General features: G+C 38.9%; 1 protein-coding gene across 13 annotated transcripts in view; it reads right to left on the bottom strand.

The window, feature by feature from the left end:
* SRSF11 (serine and arginine rich splicing factor 11) overlaps window positions 1-24,406 on the bottom strand; it is a 49,070-nt gene continuing 24,664 nt past the window's right edge. For 4 of the 13 annotated variants that reach the window (XM_063625298.1, XM_063625299.1, XM_063625300.1 and 1 more), the window contains 10 exons: window positions 22,334-22,443; window positions 19,939-20,031; window positions 19,211-19,260; window positions 15,137-15,264; window positions 13,169-13,250; window positions 7,236-7,367; window positions 5,117-5,206; window positions 1,981-2,076; window positions 1,518-1,656; window positions 1-1,413 (listed from right to left, as the gene is read on the bottom strand). In XM_063625298.1, the coding sequence (XP_063481368.1) occupies window positions 1,216-1,413; window positions 1,518-1,656; window positions 1,981-2,076; window positions 5,117-5,206; window positions 7,236-7,367; window positions 13,169-13,250; window positions 15,137-15,264; window positions 19,211-19,260; window positions 19,939-20,031; window positions 22,334-22,443 (1,118 nt within the window). In that variant the 3' untranslated portion in view covers window positions 1-1,215. Of the gene's footprint in view, window positions 1,414-1,517; window positions 1,657-1,980; window positions 2,098-5,116; window positions 5,207-7,235; window positions 7,368-13,168; window positions 13,251-15,136; window positions 15,265-19,210; window positions 19,261-19,938; window positions 20,032-22,333; window positions 22,444-24,406 lie in introns of all 13 variants that reach the window. The other 9 variants (XM_063625301.1, XM_063625302.1, XM_063625303.1 and 6 more) reach the window with 3 other exon arrangements.

The following is a 24,406-nucleotide window of genomic DNA, read 5'->3' as shown; positions in this document are numbered from 1 at the left end:
TAAGTTTAAGGGTTTTATTATCAAAGTCTTGTAAAACAATTTCAGAAACTGTACATCAACATGGCACAGACTATAGCCTACTTTTGTTTCTACTGCACAAAAGTGAAGCTTGAAACTTCTGTAACTAAGAAAACAGTTGCCTAACTACTTTGCATATATAACATGAAATCACCGTGTGCATAAGATTACTACTGCAGTAACACAAATTTATTGGTTTTATACAACTTGAGATCAAATAAAGGTACATTATCAAGTAGATTTGTCTTATTTTAAAAGCCTATGAAGGTCAATTTAAAATGCACTACCCCTTTTTTCCAACATGGAGCTTAAAACAAATTAATGAAAGAGTGGAAAATTCAAAATAAGGGCAAGAGATAAGTTTTTTTTTTTTTTTCTTTTTTTCCTTTAAGATAGATAGATAGACTCAGGATAGGTAGATAGCTTTCACTGATGTAAATGTGGAATAAATTATTACTTCAGGAAAAAAATTCCCAAACATCTTATGAAAAAGTATACAACTCTACTTCAAAATATGCTATTTACTCACTGCCAAAGACAGTTTTATTTGAAATTTTGTTTCTGTATTTAAACCCTAATTAGCCACCAAAAAAGGTTAGTGCATAATAACCTTTCAAAGTTAAACAAAAGCCACAAAAATTTTGCCACAAGGCTTAAAGGATTATCTATTTCAAATGCTCATTTCCAGATGTAACTATAAGAATGTTAATTTGTCATGTCAACGAACAAGACCATAAGTAGATCCATCATGTTGGAGGATTTTAATGATATTTAGGATATTCTTGCCACAATAACATGCAATCAGTGCATTTCCTACATGGCTCTATTACGGCAATGAATCAAATTATAGAAATACTATAAGTGAACTTACTTAATAAAGGATATCATACGACATAAACAATCCATGCCTGCTGTAGATGCATGCAGCTTTTCATTTTTGTTATGAAGCAGCACCAGAATAGTAAAACTGCTTGGTTACTCAATCAGATTTCACCATGACAAGAATTGGTTACCTCGTACCATTTTCTAAAAGCTTTTTGATGTAAATAACTAATATCAGTAACAGGAGCTTTATAACCATTTATAACTCAGAGCTGTATACATCTAGGTTTGAGATGAACAAATACAGCATTAAGAAATCACACAAAGGAATGACACTGATGCAGGTATACAGTTGGATTCCCTCAGAGGCAATATTCAGTCACTCATATCCATATCTTCTTCATGATGATCATCCCCATTCACTTTGGATTCTCTTAGTGAATCAACAGTTCCCTTTTCCACAGAACATTCCTTTGTTTTAGGGGAACCTGTGTCTATTGGTTTCTTCTCTTCTTTTTTCTCTTTCTCACTGTCATACCCCTGTTCCTCTTCATCATAATCCCGTGTAACCTGCTTTGCCAAGGAGAATAATAAAAGTAAACTTCTCCAAAGAAAAATAACTTCTGAAAGTACCAACATCAACCCAAATATAAAAATAAATCAATTTGTAAACATACTTTTACATCTTTATCACTCTCTGATTTTCTTTCCCGGTCCTTTTCCTTATCTTTACTCTTCTTCTTCTTGCTTGTTGATCGTTCTCTTTCATCCCTGCTTCTTTCTTTGTCTTTATCTTTCTTCTTCTCCTTTTTATGTCTAGAATGACAGTAAAATGTACAGCAACAGGTTTAACTTGTTTAGATGATGAGCCTGACTCAACTTCACAGGATATAAGTAGTACAGCAAAGATCCAACTTCAAAACCTTGGCTGGTCAAAGCACACAAGTAACATAGGCTACAAAACTAACTTGTTTATAGGACTAAAATGTTGAATCCTTAATGGTGTTTAAGTCACAAGTCAGAAAGAGAATACATTAAAACATTCTTAAGAACTGTAACTGCTGAAAACTACCGGACAGTTTTAAAATGAAAAACCTCTGAAAAATATAAAAAATACATCTAAATGATTAACATTCTTACCTCCTAGGGGATGGTGAGCGAGACAATTTTCTTTTAGGAGACCGAGGCTTTTTAGGAGATCTTGTTCCACTCCTGCTTCTTCGTCGTCGTCTCTCTCTAGAATCACAAATGTGCAAACTAGGTTTTAAAATACAGTGTGATCTTAAAAAATGCAAACACATCATAGATGATTCTAACAATGAAAGATGTGGCCAGGTATAGTGGCTCACGCCTGTAATCCCAGCACTTTGGCAGGCTGAGGTGAGGGGACTGCCTGAGCCCAGGAGTTCCAGACCAGCCTGGGCAACATGGTGAAATTCTGTCTCTACAAAAAATACAAAAAAATTAGCCAGGTGTGGTGGTGCAAGCCTGTAGTCCCAGCTACTCAGGAGGGAGAGGCAGGAAGATCACTTGAGCCTGGGGAGGTTGAAGCTGGAGTGAGTTGTGATAGGGCCACTGCACTCCAGCCTGGGCAACAGAGAGAGACCCTGTCTCAAAAAAAACAGAAAAATGAGAGATTGTTTCACAATACTGGTATAAGCTAAACAATTAAATGAGTAATATAATCATCTGCAAACCATGCATCTTTCCCTTTACTATCCTCAAGAAAACTCCTAATTTCTAGCAATTCTTTTAATTGCTGACAAAATGTTAGAAATATTAAGCTTGAGAAAAAACTGATTTAACAAAACTAATGCGAGAGGGGCGACGTGTGAAGTAAACTATAAAAGAAGTTAGTTTTTGGTTCAAACATTCAGTGTTCAGAGTAAGTACAGAATAATTCAATGTGATACAGAAGGTAGTTACTAATAAAACATCCCCACATTCACCTTTAAATCATTAGATGAAATTCAGAGAACTAGTTAGTGGAAAGGTAGAAACCTTATACTCTAGCAAAATCGCCCCCCGCAGTCCCCCAACAACCCTGCTTTCACCAATTACTTTGAAGATACACAGCCGATATACAGCCTTCCCCTACTTTTTACTGTAACTTAAAAAAAAAATTCTGTTCCTGATTCTCAAAAGTTATCAGACTTAAAAAACCCTGTACTTAGTTGTCTAGTTTCCAAATGAAGCTTTTTTTCTACTTATATAGCCCTCTGTGACCCTTGTCCTGGAAACATTACACATATCTGAGCATTCACTTATCAAACATTGTCACGACTGTGCACCTTATACTTTTTGCTACTGTCTTATGTAACTGAAACTCCAAATTCTCTAGACGGAAGAAATATTTTATATTACATTTCCGTGTCCTTCAACAGACTGTAGCACAACTACAAACAGTGGGTATTTAATAACTCACAGAAGATGCCTTAATTTATGAGTGATCCAATAATACAGCATGAGAAGGCACTTACAAGTACATTATATAAAGCAACAGGTAAAAAAAAAAAAAGCTTCAACAGTTTTTAAGGTAAGAAAATACATGTAGTACTTTCCATCTTTTCTATCTTTTTGCCACCTATCCCTCAGGCCTGATTCAGCATTTCCTTCTGTACTTATATTTGGTTTCATTTTCATTCTTAAAAATTTAGTTTTTAAGAAAATTTTCATCACCCCAAAAACTCCCTACCCTTTAGTTATCACTCCAATCCTCCCTATCTCCCCGGCAATCAGTAATTTACTTGGTATCTTTATGGATTTGCCTATTCTGGGCATTTCATATAAAAGGAATCATGCAATACACGGCCTTTCATGGATGTTTGCAAGTTCCATCCATACTGTAGCATGTATCAACCTTATTTATTGCTGAAAAATATTCAATTGTATAGATATGCCATTCTGTTTATCCATTTGTTAATGGATATTTAACTTTTTGGCTATTATGAAATAATGCCACAAACATTCACGTAAAAGCTTCTCTGTGAACATGTTTTCATTTTTCCCCAGGAGTATAACTGGTGGATCATAAAGCTCTATGTTTAACATTTTTAGGGAATGCCAGACGGTTTTCTAAAACACCTGTACCAGTTTATATTCATACTAGCAATGCACAGGGTTCTAATTTCTCCACATCCTCATCAACACTTACTATCATCTGTCAGGCTCAGCGATCATCTGTCTTTTTGATTTATAACCATCCTAGTGACTGTGACATATCTCACTGTGGTCTGGTTTGTATTTCCTTGGTGACTAATGATGTTGAACAGATTTTATGTACTTACTAGATATTTGCATATCTCCTTTGGAGTAATGGCTATGGATTCTTTGCCATTTTTAAATTGGGTTGCCTTTCTATTGCTGAGTTGTAAGAGTTCTTAATATAGAATATATAAAGAAATTTTCTATCTAGCACTCTAGGTTTTTACTTTCTTGATAGTATCCTTTGAAATACAAATGTTTTAAATTTGGCGAATTCCAAAATTTGTCTTTTCTTCTGTTGCTTATGCTTTTGAAGTCATATCTAGGAAACCAATAAGCTCATGGTCTTAAAGATTCACTTTTGTTTCCTTCTAAAGGTTTTATAGTTTTGGTTCTTACATTTAGGTCTTTTATACATTTCAGTTATTTTTTTTTTATATGGCATGAACCTCCTAGTGAATGTAAGTAATGCTGATGAATAAAACAAGCACTGCAGCAAAACATGTGAGTGAGATCTGAAATGGAATGAAGTCCAGCCCTTACTAATATCATACAAGTCCCAAATTAAGTATGAAAATGTGCTTTTTGTGCAGTAAAGTCTGCAACGTTTCAATTTTCACTGACGGCTTAAAGATAGAATTAGTCTAAGAATGACACAAACCAGAACCTGAATGGCTTCCCATTAATTCAACAATCATTAAAAGGGATAGAAAAATTCTCAAGTACTAACATGCAGATGATAAATATAGCTTACTATAATAAGCTTACTTAATGGAACAATTTGGTATGGTTTAGCCATTATAACTTAAACTATAAAGAGAAAAACTCACCTCTCTTGAATTCCATGTTACTTCAAATATACTCTAGACCATAAAATATTAAGTAAAAAGAAAAATAAACTACATTATTCTTCACAAATTGCCTTTTAAAAACTTTCAATAACGGCAAAATGTAACTTTTTTCAACACTGAAATACTTATGTTCTGGAAAAGACTTCATATTGACAGCGTACTGATACTGTTAGAAGCAAAGTTAAAAAAATAATTGCCAAGAATTCACAATGCCACCTTACCTGCTTGCACTTCTAGAACGTCTGGCTGTGCTGTAACTTTTTGGTGGTGTTTTAGAACGTTTCTTTTCTTTGTCTTCTTTCTTTTTGTCTCTAACAAATGAACACAATTTATGAATGCATTAGAAGACTCAGCTGATGCCAATTTATATAGCACTACAAACACAAAAGTATAATCAGATCTAATCCCGTCCTTAAAAGCATAAATGTTATTCTGACAGAAACTGTTTTAAAAATACTTTATGTGGCATATCTGAAGTACAATAACTTCTTTTAAAATCCTATTTTCCTAGGTTTTCTCCCGAGCAGACTAAAGTAGACTATGGGTGAGAAAATAACTAGGATGTTGGCTTGAAATATGCTTGGTAAACACCAATAAGTTAGCTGTCTCTAGGCTCCTCAAGACTCCTTTTTCTCTCAGCTGATTACCACTTTCCCAACCCACCTCTCCTATCAGGCCAAAACCCACAGAGCACTACCAAAATAATCCATCAATATCATGAATATTCTTCCAAGACACACATCCCATGTCAACCTCTATCATGGATCAAGCAAGCTTCTATCTTTTTCTGCTGTTATATATTATGAACTTTCAGGGCTTATTAGAAAACATCAACAGATTGTGACTACAGCCATAACTCAATTTTTTTTTTTTTACAGATTCCTATAAATTTTTACTCCTCACAATATTTTTTCCCCAAGATCATCATTCTCCCCAAGACTCTAAGCAAAGAGTAGATAAACGATATATATTTGTTGAATGAGAAGTCTCATAAACAACCCCCCCCCTTTAGCTATTCTCTAATTTTAGGAATCAAGTATCCCTCTCTTACCGTTGTAAGCTAATCTTTCCATTCTATATTCTGTATTTCATTTTTTTCCCTTCTCTGGTCATCCTCGGTTCCCTCTTCATTCGAATCTTCATCATCTAACTCCTAGATTACTAGAAGAGTCCCCTAGTAGGTCCCAGTCATGTCTTCCATAAACTGATTCTGTACTCTCTGTCAGAAATCTTTTAAAGTACAAACCTGAAAATATTAATTCCCTGTTCACCATTTTCAACCCATTCCAGTTGCCTCCTGGATCAAGTGCATAGTGTGAACAAAGCCTTCCACAATCTGTCTCATTATATTTTTCTGACCTCATTTTCTAGTCCTAGTACATCAAAATGTTGTCATTTCAAGAAACAGCATTCTCCACCTGAAAGCATGGCCCCCGTTGAGTCTAGTAAAATCTTTCAGAATTTAATACTTGAGTCATTCTCAAACCTCTTCCAATATCAGCAAGTAGCAATCATCATTTAACAGTTCCTCTCCTGTAATTAAATCCATCACTCCTCTCCTAGTAATCAGAAAGTCCTTAAAGAAATGCTTAATTCCTTTGTATAACTGTTCTATTAATCTACCTTGTTTGATTCACTCTGTAGCACATAAGGACTAAAAGCCCCAATACAGGTTTAACAATGATAGTAAAGCTACCCCCACTCTTCTGTTCTCATCAGTTGAGTTTTATGCTTCCCAAGAGTAAGTTATGTTGTGTCCCCAGCTGTACTTACTTTAATGACATGATTTAACTAAATATATAAATAAATAAAATAATGCCAAATATAGAGTTGCTTCTAGAAAATTAAGATAAATGTTTTAGCAAGAGATAAAAAGCAGTTGCTAACAAAATTAAATGCTGTGAAATTGTATGCCTCACAACTATAAATGACTGGGGGCATACTAATTTAAAAGTGGCTCTACACGAAGAGACTGGTTTTTGAATGTATTTTTAGATGGAAATAAAACGTTAAGCTGTTTCTTATGAAAGAAGGTAGCAGGACAGCTAACAATTCCTACTACTAAGAAATTTTACTTAGGCCCTCAGCTAAGGGCTGTATTTCATTCAGTAAGGGCTGGACTTCATTCCATTTTTCAGATCTCATTCACATGAAGTTTCAGTTTACAAGGAAGCACCAGAAAACAAATGTCAGCCTCCTCAAACTCAAATATTGACAGTTTCTTCCCCTGTCTAGCCCTATTTCTCTGCCCCCCACCCCAACCACCTCTTTTGTTACTAAGTATCACCGTACTAGGGGTATTGGGAACCCTAAAATTTGCTTTCTCACCCAATGCTATACCTTGTTTTTGATGTGCTCCTTGACCTTCTACCTCTTTCTCTGGAATGAGATCTTCTCCGTCTTGGGCTTTTGGATCGTCGCCGACTCCTAGACTTAGAATGTGACCGCCGTCTCGATCTGCTTCTTGACCGCCTAATAATGTAAAAGGAAGCCAGTACATGCGTAGAAATGTAAAACGACTATAAATTTTGTGCTTAGTATCAGACAAAGATTCACACATACGGACTAAACAATTAAATGGGGGATAATTCCCTTCCAGTTGCTGCTATTATCTAGCCCATAGAACAAACATCTTCAACATCTTAGAAATTAGTAATACCTTTTAACACTTGGAATTCCTCACCTTTTAATGATTTGTTCAACCTGTCAGATAGGTCCTTCTATGCCCACTGTACTTACAACTCCAAGGTTAAAAATACTACTAGATCATGAAGGAGAATAAAAATATGACTTATTTGCATTATCTTATACAATTATATAGCATTTTAGCATGTATTTCTTATTTGATTCCTCATTAGTGCAGCTTAAACCTTCCTCATCACAAATCAAATACTTATATCATGCTATATATAAACTACAAATTGGTCTCATAAGTCCGTAAAGTAAATGCCACTATTATTCCTATTTTATAAAGAGAAGCCACTTATTGTGTTGCCATCTTCTATTCCAAATTTTTCTCTGAAACAAATTCCACTCCTTTAATCCACAATTTAGGAAACTCCAGGCAATGCGGACCTTTTATAGATATATCCAATTTGTATAAACTGCCTCTTTTACTCTCATTTTTCCCTGACATATCTGTTTCTCTACTCCCTGCACCAAGCCCCCATCCATTGTGTTCTGACCTGGCTCTTGCAGGACATAAGCAGCACAATTAACCTTTAGATGTTGTCATCCGCCCTACTGCATTAAACTCATTCTCCTCCATTTTTTAAGCGACGGGGTTTTGCCATGTTGCCCAGGATGGTGTTGAACTCCTGGGCTAAAGCCACCAGCCCACCTTGGCCTCCCAGAGTTGGGATTATAGGCACTCACCACCACACCCAGCCCATTCTCTTCTATTTTAAACATTAAAAATAAGTTGCAATCCTTTGCTTAGTCTTGATCACTTAACTTCTAGTGACCATTCAACTTCTTTCTGTGCAACATTTCAAATATAGTCTAAATTTTCTGCCTACTTTTCTTTTCAAGGTACGAGAGCATGGACATCTTAAAGACTTGTGTTAAGCTCTCATTTATAAGCCAGGTAACTTAAGAGTATTATCTAACCTCTCTGACCTTGTTACTTCAGCAGTCAAGGATAGTAACACCTCCATCACCAAACAGTGACAAAGATTAAATGCAGTAACAGAGTCTAGCTCGGTGCCTTAGTGTAGGCACACACAAGTGACCCTTGAATAACATGAGCTTTAACAGCATGGGTCCACCTACACAGTTTATTATTATTATTTTTTTTTTTGCCACCAACCAAATGTGGATTAAAAACAGTATTTGAAGGATGAGGAACCCATGTATAGTCAGGAATGACTTTTCCTATATGTGGATTCCAGAGGACTTGAGTATGCATGGATTCTGGCATAGATGGATCTGTAACCAATCTCCTGCATATACGGAGGGACTGTACATTAAATATTGATGTCCTTCTTTCCTCTTACTGATGTACTAATATAGCTTCTGTTGCCCTAACTCCCTAAAACAACTGCCTCAAAACCCATAGTAATGCCTCAATAAACTATTTGAGTTATTGAACTCAATTAACTTTAATTTTAATCTTTTATTTTCAGCCATATTTGAAACTATTTACTAACAACTCCCTGCAATAACACCTCCACATCCTAAGATGCTTTTATGTACTTAACTACCCTACCACAGGCTCCACAAAGACATGGGAAGTAAGTCTTTTCATGACTGTATTCTTGAGCAATTACTACACTGCCTGATTTAAATAAAAGGCACCAATAATATACTTTGAATGAAATATAGGCATATAAAGGCCGGGCGCGGTGGCTCACACTTGTAATCCCAGCACTTTGGGAGGCCGAGGCAGGCGGATCACGAGGTCAGGAGATCAAGACCACGGTGAAACCCCGTCTCTACGAAAAATACAAAAAAAAATTAGCCGGGCGTGGTGGCGGGCGCCTGTAGTCCCAGCTACTCGGAGAGGCTGAGGCAGGAGAATGGCGTGAACCCGGGAGGCGGAGCTTGCAGTGAGCCGAGATCGCGCCACTGCACTCCAGCCTGGGTGACAGAGCAAGACTCTGTCTCAAAAAAAAAAAAAAAAAAAAAAAAAAAAAAAAAAAAAAAAAGAAATATAGGCATATAAAATATCAGAATCATAACCTTAAGAGATTAAACAGTTGTTTTTCACGGGGAATGTACTACAGTCACTCTTCTACACTTACTAGTTCATATGAGCTTTTAACAGCCAGCAAAAGAGATTAGTGTAACATATTTTTAATAAAGTCAAAAAGCTTGTGAAAGTCACGGTCATTTAAAACACTGTGTGATGCTTGATACTACAACTGGGCTGGACTCAGTGGCTTGTATCTGTCACCCCAGCTCTTTGGGAGGCCGAGGTGGGCAAACAGCTCGAGCTCAGGAGTTCAAGACCAGCCTGGGCAACATGGCAAAACCCTGTCTCTACATTAAAAAAAAAAAAAAAGAGGTGCAAAAATTAGCCAGGTGTGGTGGTGCATGCCTATAGTCCCAGCTACTCAGGAGACTTGGGTGGGAGGATAGCTTGAGCCTGGGGGGGTGTGGAGAGTGTGTGTGTGTGTGTGTGTGTGTGTGTGTGTGTGTGGTGGGGGTTACCACAACCCACAACAATCATCTCTGTTACGATGTATTACAAGTATCTGGATTCAGGGAAATATTTCACTTCTACTTTTCACTGGTCATAGTAAAGTAATTAATATTAAAATGAGAGAGTCCCAGTAAGATTTAATATAAAGAAAAAGACACAGGCTCTCCCTTTTTTTTTTTTTTTTAAGACGGAGTCTTGCTGTCACCAAGCTGGAGTGCAGTGGCGCGATCTTGGCTCACTGCAATCCCCGCCTCCGGGATTCAAGTGATTCCCCTGCCTCAGCCTCCCGAGTAGCTGGGATTACAGATGCGCGCGCCACCACACCCAGCTGATTTTTGTGTTTTTAGTAGAGATGGGGTTTCACTATGTTGGCCAGGCTGGTCTCAATCTCCTGACCTCGTGATCCAACCACCTCAGCCTCCCCAGGTGCTGGGACTACAGGCGTGAGCCGCCCCGCCCGGCCCAGGCTCTCCTTTTTAATAAGAGTTCGGTAAAGGGAAACACATATAAATTGTAGTCATCATATTATGAGGTATATCCTATTGCAGAGGTTAAACTAAACTATGAGGGCACTGTCATGGAAGATTAAGACTGCAAGCATTGTATCTTGAAGAAAGAAAAAGGAGCTCCTCAAGGTGGAAATGAAGATGTAGGAAAGCATTAGGCAGAAAGGATTGTGAGCAGAAACATGAAGACATAAAGAAAATGGTATGTTGAGGCAATTAGTCCTTAACTTTTGGAGTGGCAAACGACATGTGTAAAAAGATAAACCAGACAGAATAGTAAAGAACCCTGAAAGCCATTCTAAGGTTTTATCTATCACCTTATCAAGACAATAAGGAGCTTCTCAGTATCTGTTACATGATCTACATTTGGGTTTCTGAAAGACAACTCTAAGAATGAGACAGAGTGGGATAAGATGGGTGACAGGGAATAAACAGACATAGCATACAGGATAACCCCTGTAATACTCCAAGAAATGACTTAAAATAAGAAAATGATATTAGAAGATAATAAAAACAGAGTGAAAAGGTCATCTGAGACAGAAATGTTACTTTTTAGATATTTTATAAGTGCTTTTAATAGAGATGTGACAAAGTCTAGGATTCAAGTCACACTGCTCATTCAAAAATCCTGACAATAAACAGGAGAAATGGTTTTACCTAACCTTTGGTAAAAACTAAGGGGTAACAGACACTAAGAAAAGGCAGACAACTGACAGAACTAGGTTCCAGAAGAGATGAACCCAGGAGTGAAGGTTTAAGAGTCAAGTGGTGACTGGCTGGGCACGGTGGCTCACAGCTGTAATCCCAGCACTTTGGGAGGCCAAGGTGGGTGGATCACCTGAGGTCCCGGGTTTGAGATGAGCCTGACCAACATGGAGAAACCCAGTCTCTACTAAAAATACAAAATTAGCCGGGCATGGTGGCACACACCTGTAATCCCAGCTATTCGGGAGGCTGAGGCAGGAGAATCGCTTGAACTCAGGAGACGGAAGTTGTGGTGAGTCAAGATCGTGCCATTGCACTCCAGGCTGGGCAACAAGAGTGAGACTCCGTTTCAAAAAAAAAAAAAAAGTCCAGTGGTGGAGGGGTATGTAAAGTGAAGCTGAAACTAGCTGAAGTAAATGACCACAACTGGAACATCCTAGTTCTGAATGTCAACCCTAAAAGGTTCTGACTAGAACTAGGATGCAATTAAGGTCAATTAGGATTGAGTTTGGAAATTAAGAAAATCGAAGAATGGCTGAAATAGTTGGTGAATAACCTAGGGCAATGGCTTTCATATTGTCGTTTGCGCAGATGCTCTAAGACCCTTTTATGGGGTCCATAAGGTCAAAATTATTTTCAAAATAATAACAAATATTGCCTTTTCCACTGTATTGACGTTTGCACCAATGTCACAAAAGCCATAGTGGGTAAAAATACTGAACTCTTCAACACAAATCAACGTAGGGGCTATTGAACTGCCCTAGGAGTCACCACCTTCTTCACTGGCATTTCTGTATGCGCTTGCAGTAAAAGAAAAAAATAATGCCACTTTTATAAAGATGTATTTGATGAAGCAGTAAAGTTAATTTTATTAAATCCCCCTTCAGTACTATTAACATAGTAGCAGGATTAAATCTAGTCTCTTGAGTAATATTCTGTGTGGAAATGGAAAGTATGCATAAGTCACTTCTGATGCTTATGAAGTATAATGGCTATATTAAGGAAAACACCTGTGTGAGTTAGGAGCTGAACTAACTGCTTTTTCATTATCACCTTTGAGAATCTACAATTATGATTATTCAGACTTGAGTATTTGGCAGACAATTTTTTGAAAAATAAATGAAGTCTATTATATAAGGAAAACAGATGAATCTGTTGCCAATGATAAAAATCTGAGAAAATGCCGGGCACAGTGGCTCACGCTTGTAATCCCAGCACTTTGGGAGGCCGAGGCGGGCGGATCACGAGGTCAGGAGATCGAGACCACGGTGAAACCCCGTCTCTACTAAAAATACAAAAAATTAGCCGGGCGTGGTGGCGGGCGTCTGTAGTCCCAGCTACTTGGAGAGGCTGAGGCAGGAGAATGGTGTGAACCTGGGAGGCGGAGCTTGCAGTGAGCCGAGATTGCGCCACTGTACTCCAGCCTGGGTGACATGCTCCGTCTCAAAAAAAAAAAAACAAAAAAAAACAAAACCAAAAACAAACAAACAAAAAAATCTGAGAAAATTAAATTTTGGAAAATGACTCCATTGCTGTGAGCATGCCAGATTCCTAGTACTTGCGTTTTACTGATGAGATCTAAGGTGATATTACCAGATGTCATTTTTTGACACTAGATAACAAATACAAGTATTTGGAAACTTGTATAATTCAATGAATCAATTATTTTTCATTTTGTTGCTCTAGTTCCAAGGCTTTCCTACCACCTCTGAATTTTTGGGGGTTTTAAAGTATAAATCATCTATTTCGTCTGTACCTTTTCTTACTTTTTACATGTGTGAACAGTCATTCACACACTAACAGCAGAGGTTACTAAAACACTTTAACCAGAGGATAACAGATTAATAGCAAATTAAAAAAGATGTGACATATATAAATTATCTTTGTCTAAGGTATAATTGACTAAAAAGCAATCTAACCTGTGTCTAGAAGATGAGGGAGTCCTCCTCCTCCTAGAACGTGATCTTGATCTTGAATGCCTTCTTTTTTCTTCTTTCTTATCTATATTTAGAAGAAAAGGAACTTGCATTTAGAAGTCATTAAATAGGGGCCGGACGCAGTGGCTCATGCCTGTAATCACAGCACTCTGAGAGGCTGCAGTGGGAGGAGCAATTCAGTCCAGGAGTTCAAGACCAGCCTGGGCAATATAGTGAGGCCTCATCTCTACAAAAAATACAAAAATTAGCTGGGCATGGCAGTGTGTGCCTGTGGTCCCAGGTACTTGGGGAAGCTGAGCGGGGAGGCTGAGCTGGGAGGATTGCTTGAGCCTGGAGATGAAGGGTGCAGTGAGCTGTGACTGCACCACTGCACTCCAGCCTCGGCAACAGAGTGAGACCCCTCAAAAATAAAAACAAGCAAACAAAAAAACACATCAAATAGGAAGATTATTCCCTTTCAGAAGTTACTCTAATAATTTTTCACCTTAGTTTTCAGCTTTTACATACAACCCTTGAATGTCACAAGTAACCATTTTATAATCACGATTTTGAAGCTTACTGAAATACTATAAATTACAAATCATCCAAGCTTTTGGTAGATCCACATTAGACTTCTAATTCTCAGCTAGCTAAAGGTTCCTTTGACTATTTTACTTGCCAGACTTAAGAGGCTGTGAAGTGTTTTCTATCCAGCAATCTATAAAGAGGGTACATTTCTCTTTCTTTGGCTCTGATTTACTCTTGACAAGGTTCTAAGTGAGGGTCCCCTTTCCTTTCCTTGGTTCTTCACAGACTCAATATTTGGACCCCAAATGCAGAAAGTCATGGTTCACTTACTGATTTTAGTCCACTTCTGTGACAGAATCAGATTTTAGTAAGCTAGCTCGCTTCCTATTATCTGCTCATCACTCCTCTTCCCTACCTATTTTCAATTGTGTAAGTATAGAAAGGAGATCTGGAACTACACATAAGAAATTCCTTAACTGAGGACATAACAAGAGAAATAAAGCCACTGTATTCTACATTCATTGACTATCATCAAAGTGAGATTGAATTTCTTTTACATTTAAGTCATTTCATGAATAGCGTTTAATTTATTGTGAATGTCATTATAATAAATTCATAAAAATATTGGTAAAAAATCAGTTCATAAACTACATTCAGTCATTTTAATCATATATTTTCAATATAAACAGCAGTTAGAACACGGTGTGTCGTAAACTTTACATAGAGCCAGCTGTGCTATCTAAAAGCTCCTACTGCTTGCCATGTGACTGTGGCTAATTATTTGACATTTTCCTGGTTAAATAACATAATACATATAAAGCATTTGGTATCAGTTTATCCACTATTATACTTTAAAATTACTTTCCTAATAATAGGCACATTAAAAAACATTCCCATTTATTAATGAATAAGATATTTATAAGAAAGAAAATCCAGGGCCATAGATCTAGATATATATGGGCAGATAGTATGATATCTATTCATTTAATCTCAAAAAGACAATCTGCAAAGAAGACAACTAATTTTCTTTAAAGAAATATCATTTTAAACAGAAGCATTTTCACTAGGTTCTCTTGATCAATGAAAAAATTTAAAATTAGGCTATCCCAACTTAAACATAAAGAAGAAAAACAAAATATTATATCAAGTATTAGATAATCCTATTGACATTTTGGACTAGATTAACCACTGCTGTGGAAGGCTGTGCTGTTTGTTGCAGGATATCTAGCAACATGTTGGTCCTTTGCCCTCTAGATGCAGTTGGTACTCCTGTGACCACCAGGATTGTCTCCAAATACATCTGAGTGGCACTCCACTATACAATCTTTTATCAGAATTTACAACATTTTAAACAACTAGGGTGTCACTCAACACAATACCACATTTATGTCAAAATCATTTTTGCCAAAATCCACACAACAAAATCGCATAAACATTGTTTACCTGGTTCTATAGCAGCAGAAATTAGGGACTGTGCTTCTCGTACTCTTTTCATAGCTTCCTCTATTTCTTTACTAGAGGTATCTGATTTCAGACTTGGTGAAACGAGACCAGCAGCTACATGATTCAACCTGAAACAGAATGAAGAGATGGGATATGAAATATTTTAAAATGCACACCAGCATTTCAAATAAATACTTAAGTATATAACATCATTTTAGCAAAATATTCCTTCAAAAAAAGGGAGGGGAGGACTCCATGATAACTTTGGTAAACAACATATAGTACAGCATTGTTTTGAATATTTACAAGTATTTGTTTTAATAACTAAGAGTCATCTGGAATTAGAAAAATACCTATTTTGCTGAACATCCATTAACTTTCCATAAACAAACACATTTTTAGAAATGCCAGTACACACCCATCGTCTGGGAAGTGAGGAGCGCCTCTGCCCGGCCACCCACCGTCTGGGAAGTGAGGAGCGCCTCTGCCCAGCCACCCCGTCTGGGAAGTGAGGAGCACCTCTGCCCGGCCGCCCCGTCTGGGAAGTGAGGAGCGCCTCTACCCGGCCGCCCCGTCTGGGAAGTGAGCAGCGCCTCTGCCCGGCCACCCCGTCCGGGAAGAAGTGAGGAGCGCCTCTGCCCGGCCGCCCCGTCCGGGAAGAAGTGAGGAGCGCCTCTGCCCGGCCGCCCCGTCCGGGAAGAAGTGAGGAGCGCCTCTGCCCGGCCGCCCCATCTGGGAGGTGAGGAGCGCCTCTGCCCGGCCGCCCCGTCCGGAAGAAGTGAGGAGCGCCTCTGCCCGGCCGCCCCGTCCGGGAAGAAGTGAGGAGCGCCTCTGCCCGGCCGCCCCGTCCGGGAAGAAGTGAGGAGCGCCTCTGCCCGGCCGCCCCGTCCGGGAAGTGAGGAGCGACTCTGCCCGGCCGCCCCGTCCGGGAAGAAGTGAGGAGCACCTCTGCCCGGCCGCCCCGTCGGGAAGAAGTGAGGAGCGCCTATGCCCGGCCGCCCCGTCCGGGAAGAAGTGAGGAGCGCCTCTGCCCGGCCGCCCCGTCTGGGAGGTGAGGAGCGCCTCTGCCCGGCCACCCATCGTCTGGGAGGTGAGGAGCTCCTCTGCCCGGCCACCCATCGTCTGAGAGGTGAGGAGCGCCTCTGCCCGGCCACCCATCGTCTGGAAAGTGAAGAGCGCCTCTGCCCGGCTGCCCCATCTGGGAAGTGAGGAGTGCCTCTGCCCGGCCACCCATCGTCTGGGAAGTGAGGAGCGCCTCTGCCCGGCCGCCCCGTCTGGGAAGTGAGAAGCGCCTCTGCCTGGCCACCCTGTCCGGGAAGAAGTGAGGAGCGCCTCTGCCCGGCCACCCATCGTCTGGGAAGTGAGCAGCGCCTCTGCCCGGCCACCTATCGTCTGGGAAGAAGTGAGGAGCGTCTCTGCCTGGCCGCCCCGTCTGGGAAGTGAGGAGCCCCTCTGCCCGGCCGCCCCGTGTCTGGGTAGAAGTGAGGAGCTCCTCTGCCTGGCCGCTCCGTCTGGGAGGTCTACCACGGAGGCCAGAAGCAATGTGGGGGCTGGACGTGGTGGCTCACGCCTGTGGTCCCGGCACTCTGGGGGGCGAGGCGGGTTGATCACTTCGGGCTAGGAGTTCAAGACCAGTCTGGCCAACTTGGCGAAACATGAAGAATACAACAGACAAACCAACCAACCAACTCAGTGACAACAAAACAGGTCTACCCTGGAGTCATACTCTAATTTTTTCTATTTTCCTCCCTTTCTGATCCTTTATCCCACTTTCTTTTTCTTCCTCTTCCTTCTCCCTCTTCTTTATCAAATAGAGGATTGAGTTATTATCACTGATCCATATAAAGTCCCTCTCTCATTTATTTTAACTCCCACCCCCCATTTCTATTCCCCGACTTCCCATGTGCAACCTTCCTAATATGTTTGATATGCATCTTTTTGTTTGTATGTATTTTTAGAAAATGTTTATTGTTTTTGTATGCAAAAAAAATTAAAAAAAAAAAAAATTAAATTAAAAAAAAAAAAAAAAGAAATGCCAGTACAAGAAAATATGCTGATGCTAAGAACTTTTATTCATATAAATTAAAAATTTTTGGCCAGGTGTGGTTGCTCACGCCTGTAATCCCAGCCCTTTGGGAGGCCAAGGCGGGCGGATCACGAGGTCAGGAGATCGAGATCATACTGGCTAACACGGTGAAATCCCGTCTCTACTCAAAATACAAAAAACTAGCCAGGCATGGTGGCGGGCGCCTGTAGTCCCAGCTACTCGGGAGGCTGAGACAGCAGAATTGCTTGAACCCGGGAGGCAGAGATCGCACCACTGCACTCCAGCCTGGGCGACAGAGCAAGATTCCGTCTCAAAAAAAAAAAAAAAAAAAAAAAGAGGCCAGGCGCACTGGCTCAAGCCTGTAATCCCAGCACTTTGGGAGGCCGAGGCGGGCAGATCTCGAGGTCAGGAGATCGAGACCATCCTGGCTAACACTTTCACCCCGTCTCTACTAAAAATACAAAAAATTAGCCAGGCGTGTTGGCGGGTGCCTGTAGTCCCAGCTACTCTGGGAGGCTGAGGCAGGAGAATGGCGTGAACCCAGGAGGTGGAGGTTGCAGTGAGCCGAGATCGCGCCACTGCACTCCAGCCTGGGGGACAGAGAAGGACTCCGTCTCAAAAAAAAAAAAAAAAATGACATAGTAATTTTCTGGGGAAGAGCATTACCTTTTACTTTGTAGGTGGGGAGGAACTGAGACAGAGGCCAAAGGCCTACCAAAATTACACATGAAGTCTTGAGTGGAAAGGCTAAAGATGCCCCTTACAGGTTTACACACGTAAAAAAAAAATTAAAGGCCGGGCACGGTGGGGCTCATGCCTGTAAGCCCAGCACTTTGGGAGGCCGAGGCGGGTGGATCATGAGGTCAGGAGATCGAGGCCATCCTGGCTAACACGGTGAAACCCCATCTCTACTAAAAGTACAAAAAATTAGCTGGACGTGGTGGCATGTGCCCGTAGTCCCAGCTACTTGGGAGGTTGAGGCAAAAGAATTGCTTGAATCTGGGAGGCGGAGGTTGCAGTGAGCCGAGTTTGCACCACTGCACTCCAGCTTGGGCAACAGAGTGAGACTCGTCTCAAAAAAAAGAAAGAAAGAAAGAAAGAAAATTATAGACACAAAATTTAGTAGTTATTTGTGGGCAGAATGGGAAATGTAGTAAATAATGGGTACATAGGAAGCTTCAACTTGTATTGGTATTATTTTATTTTATAAGCTGGGTGATGGGTACCAAGCTGGTGACTGGTTTTATTTTTAGATAATTTCTAAGAAAAAAGGCCACTAACTACTGAAGTCGAATGATTCCGTCCTTTTCATGCTCTCTCACTTACTGACAGTGACTTTCACCAAGTTAAGGTGAAAAGGTATAAAGTTCAAATTTATTATGCCAACAAATAACCAGTGAAAAAAACTGATGAATTTGTCACATCATCAAGTCGGAAACAATTTCTGTGACAGCATGAAGAGCACTTATCAAAAGCACCTAAAATAAAATGTTGGCTATTAATTATATAATATGTAATACTACTTTGCTCTGGGATAGTGATTCCCTCAGCTTTGCCTCTAACTCCTACTATCCTCAGGACTCAGCCTCTGATCTTCAAACGAAGTTGTCCCCTTATTAGCTCTTTTGCTATCATCCAGGTATAAGTCATTTACAATTACTATTCAAGACTTAAATGACACTAAAACAAAATATTTTAGAGGACCTTACTTCTGTATTTCTCTCCTTGTTTCTAGGTAACAATATATATTGCTTGTCTTGAGAAAAGATAACTTGATAACTTTCTTATAAGCTATCAAACTCTTTTTCTTCTTTTTTTAAAATTTTATTATTATACTTTAAGTTCTAGGGTACATGTGCACAACGTGCAGGTTTGTTACATATGTATACATGTGCCATGTTGGTGTGTTGCACCCATTAACTCATCATTTAGCATTAGGTATATCTCCTAATGCTATCAAAAAAACTCTAAATTCTGTAGACATTCAGATACCACATCACCAATGAAAACAAAGAAAAAACGCTTACTTGGGATCAACAGTACTCATAAGCTTCAGCAACTGATCTGCAGCAAGAGACTGCAAAAAATAAAACATAAGAACAATGAGAATACATAAAACACTAAATGACCAATATTTTCTAGGCAGAAAACTGAACAACAGAAATCCATGCAGGCTACATGCCATGAAACATATATTTTATAGTAGCCACATTAAAAAAGAAAACAAAAACCGGTGACATCAGTAGCTACAGTATTGGATAGAGCAGCTTTAGCAAGTTATCTAAAGATTATGAGGCTGAACAGTCTAGATATTATAGAATTATGTCTCCTTTAAGACTTTTTGACATAAACATGTAAAACTCAAAACAGCTTAGCCAATATAATACAAAAGATCTCTACAAAGAACTTCAGAAAAAAAGGTTAGCTAAATTAAAATAAAAGAAAAATTTCCATGATAGAAAAATTATAAACCACATTCCTATCTTTTCATGACTATTTACTCTGACTCTATGACACACTGATAATGTACTGGCTTCTCATGAACCTATTTTCTATTTTGAACTATATAAAAGAAATCCATTAATGGATAAGGAATTAGTCATTCAGTGACTGTTTAAAGCTCTGACAAGTTTAAACAAGAAAAAAAATTACTACAACACAGCCATTAGCTTCTGCTCTTGAAATGCAAACCAACAGTTAATGAAACAGATCTTCTGTAAAAATGGGTGAAAAGCTTGAAGTTACTAAGTTATACCTGAGAGTTCAAGTTTGCTCCAGGAAGCCCAAGTGCAGCAAGGGCAGGATCAAGAGTAGGAGCCCCCAAAGCAGCCAGTGGAACAGCGCCAATCTGTGAAATGTCAAATTTAATTTATTTAAAACTTCATTTCAGTTCCTTATACCAGGGGTTAATACTTTTTTAATGTAAAGGGTCAGATAACAACTTTTCAGGCTACACGGTCCCCGTACAACTCCTCAGTTGTACACAAACCATATGACTACTGCCATCATAGCTTGAAAGCAGCCAGAGACGATACCTAAACAAATGGCTGTGGTCCAATAACAATCTATTAACAGAAACAGGGGTCTTGCTCTATATGACACCCATGTTCCATCCATTACATTTCCCCCCTAAATCGTAGATTAAGAAAAAAAGACAAAATATTTCAACATATTCTTGTGCTGATTTTAATTATTTATTGCTTCTCAGGATCCAAATCTACTATTCTTTGCCCTGCTGTTGTGTGATACTGGAGGCAGGACCTTTATAAAGCATTTCTCCTTTGACAGTTGCCATGATATAAGACTTCATTTGGAAAGAGTGCTGGAAGGACACTGACTAAGGAAGGGGCTCTTCCTGGCTCCTGTGTCCCCTGATTATTCCTGCAGCACCATGTCAAACACCCAGTAGCCCTCACCTCTCAGTGAGTTTTAGTACCAACTACTTATGCAGCTCCCCAGGGCACCCAAGAGAACTTATTTAATAGTCACCCTTCCAAAAACAAATCTAAGTTTCAGCATAGATGGGGAAAGAGGAGTCCCCTGAACTAAATGGGTGTTCCTTCTGCTTCAGCCTCAGAGGTAGTGGTTGTTTCTTACACTTGTGATTCCTGTATTCATTAGAATTCCCCTAGTAATCTCCTATCACTAGTTAGTAATTCCTTAAATGTTCCCAGTTCAAATCACTGCAGGGTTCTGCCACCTGCTTGACACAATTCTGATTAATCCATAATGTAACAGACACAAACCATGAAAGTGAGGCTACTTTAAAAACATCTGTAGCTTTTGAAACAGCCTCACTTTCTCCACACTGTGCTACAAGTTCTCCTTGTTTCAATTTATTTAGTAAATACAAACTATCAAACTTTCTATAATTTAACTATTTATTCAGTACAGGCAAAATACTGTGTTAATACTATTTTAACTTACTGTCCAATATAGCTATTGCATAGCTTTATACATTAAAGGAATTTAGAAAATTACCCAGATCTGGACTGGACGCGGTGGCTCACGCCTGTAATCCCAGCACTTTGGGAGGCCAAGGTGGGCAGATCACTTGAGGCCAAGAGTTCAAGACCAGCCTGGCCAACATGGTGAAACCCCATCCCTACTAAAAATACAAAAATTAGCCGGGCATGGTGGCGCGCCTGTAGTCCCAGCTATTTGGCAGGCTGGGGCAGAATCGCTTGAACCAGGGAGGTGGAGACTGCAGTGAGCTGAGATTGTGCCACTGCATTCCGGCCTGGGTGACAGGGCGAGACACTGTCCATCTCAAAAAAACAAAAACAAACAAAAAAACCCAAAAACACAAAAAACAAAACAAAACAAAGAATAAAGAAAATTACTCAGATCCTGATTTTATAGGTTAAAAAAAAAAACCTAGGAGTTAAGTGATAAAAGTCACACCCAAAAAGCTTAGGAACTCCTAATCTTTCATTCTACAGTGCATTTCACAGTTAAGAGTCAATTAGTCAATTATTTACGCAGGCAAAATGATATACTAGAAAGAATGCTTTTATAAATTTGCAGTTGAGGCTCATCATTCACTACAATCTTTGAAACTACTGACCAGTTACTATCTCAGTAATTAGAATACACAGTATTTAAAGTGCCTTTTAGTTCTAAAATGATAAGCTTCATACAGCATTGTCAGTGTTAGAAGCACTGTTGCAACCAATTTTCTTTCACATTCCCATATCAAACATCTCCATCAAGAACTGCCTTTGTTTTCAAGCCACTTATGTAATTTAAAACCCCCCAAATAACAGGAAAAGATAAAGGGGAAGGAAAAAAATGAAGGGTTCACTTGTGAAATTTTAACCTCAGTTTTCTTTCCTGGTCCAAATGAACCTATTTTTAACAGTGTGTTCAGAGAAGTGTTCATGCCTCACGAGACTGTTCCAAAACTACTTATGGGTTATTTTGAGAGCCAATGGTCAAAGTGATACAACAGATATTTTATGATTTTTTCAGAATGTTCCTAAAATACAAAAGTCTAAGAGATCTTCTATACTATTTGTGATTTTAATAAAGACATGTGATAATGCTATCTGAACTAGAATCTTATGAGTACTTACAAAGCTCAAATGTTTAGCTTTATCCACAATTCTGTTTTTTTCCCCCACCCTTTAAGAATTCAATAGAACTAGTACCTGGGTAAGTGGGTTAGGGGTAGGCAGGAGTCCACCACCAGGCAGAAGACCTGCCACTGCATTAGCTGGTGCCAACAGAGACAAAGCCTTAGCTTCATCAGGAATAACTCCTGCAGAGAAACATCCTTGCATTAGAACACATTCTTTTCTAAGACAGAAAACACACAAAAACACCCAGAAAATGTCTCCCTGATACACCACCTGAGTTTGTTGAAAGTACTTATGTTCGCTAAAATACAAAGCTTGATTTCTATGATTATTTATCATTAATTTTATGTCAGAATGAACTTCAATGTGTGAAAATTTGTTTCCTTTTTCTCTACAAATGGTTAAGTTTCTAGAGTAAAAAAAAATAGCACAATACACACTACTTTTTTGTTAACACTGCCAAGATTTCATCACCTGTACTCGATTTTTAAGTCATGAACCAAACGTAAGCAAGCACAGTCGGTTCTCCAGGGGTGTGCTCTCAACTTTCAAAAGCTGTTTTATGAACAACGACTCGTGTCGGCTGCTTCACTATAAAGCACACAGAAAAATCAAGATACACAAGACAAAAAAAGTTTGATTTAGGGGTTAATAATATGGTACAGTTACTATGATTTTCTTTTACACCTACCATACAAATTTTGTAAAAATTAAGAGAAGAAAGTATGTAAAGGAAATATTCTGTTGGAATCAAGCGTAGGGCTTTTGCTGACTCATGAAAATGAATATGAATGTTTCTGAAGGTCTCTGAATACACACAAGATGTGTGCATGGGAGTGAGAGAGAAAGAGAGATAGGTAAAACAACATGGCACATTCCTTACCTGTAGAGTAAAATGCTTTATGTTTCGCCATGTGCCATGCTAACCATACCAAAAAATGCTGCTATACAGTGCCAGTTGAAAAGCTAACTTAGCCAAACTCCTTAAGCCAAAAATGACATATATATCTGTTTTTAAAGCCTAATCTGTGTATTCAGATAAAATCTAAGGGTCCTAAAACAAATATTTATGTAGACAATTTAAATTCTATCCAACAGCAAAAGCCCTATACAGATGGATTAATCTGTTAATGTGCCCAAGCCCCCAAAATGAGAGTTCAATAATACAATTAAACTACATATTTGCAAATACCAGTAGTATTTCTGTAATACATATTAAGAAACTGCATCTCATCATAAAACATACAATATGTACAGGGCACTTAAGAGAAACTGGATAAGCTGCAGAAGAAAACTGTTGGGTGGTATTTTCAGCAGGGCCTGGTATATAGTTCAGGCTGAACCAGGGAAAAGAACTGTAAAACACAACAACAAAAAAGAAAAACCACTGTTAAATAAAGGTAATGGTTCCTTCCACCTATACTGAGAAGTGCCGATAATATAAACAAATGTATACTACACAGCACTGTTATCTTGCTTGTGTCAGAGCTGTCATCAATTTAGATACCAAGAGTTATGGAGGGGAAGGGGGAGAAGATCATTTAGATATAGGGCAGTAATGCATCAATATTAACAAACCTACAAAGATTATGGGATAATTTTGCATGCAAAATTATGTCTCAAGAGGATATATTCAGTATCAACATCTTACTCAAATTAGTGCATTTGCAACATTTCTGGCAAACTAAAATCCTCTTGAATTTATTGTGAGACACCTGATAGAAGATCTGCATCCATTAAAAAAAAAAAAGTCATGCATCTGATCCTCTGATTAAAAAAAGACTATTTAAAAATAAAACTACAATTTAAAAATAGCAATGAGGCCCCTCACCAGTTAATTTTCATGCGTCAAGAGTATTTTTTTTACTGCTGCTTTGATAGAACCATGAAATACTGCATGAATGTGTAGAAATGAAAGAAAAAGAAACAGACAAAAGAAACAAACATTAACCAAGGAACCTAAAAAATCCCCAAATCCATTACTATTAAGAGTTCCTTCCAAATTCAGCTATCTTAGTTTTACCAATTAAGACTATTCCTTACCGTAGACTATGTCTACTGTTCTAAAACACTGACCAAGAGCTAACACCGAACTGTAATAGCTAAATCTGGAGGGAATTGTATTTACTGGAGATAACATTAATA

This window comes from Symphalangus syndactylus, chromosome 12, assembly GCF_028878055.3.
Source record: "Symphalangus syndactylus isolate Jambi chromosome 12, NHGRI_mSymSyn1-v2.1_pri, whole genome shotgun sequence".
In the NCBI taxonomy this organism is placed as follows: Eukaryota; Metazoa; Chordata; class Mammalia; order Primates; family Hylobatidae; genus Symphalangus; species Symphalangus syndactylus.
Note: the sequence above shows the minus strand (reverse complement) of the source record. Positions and strands in the feature narration are given on the sequence as shown.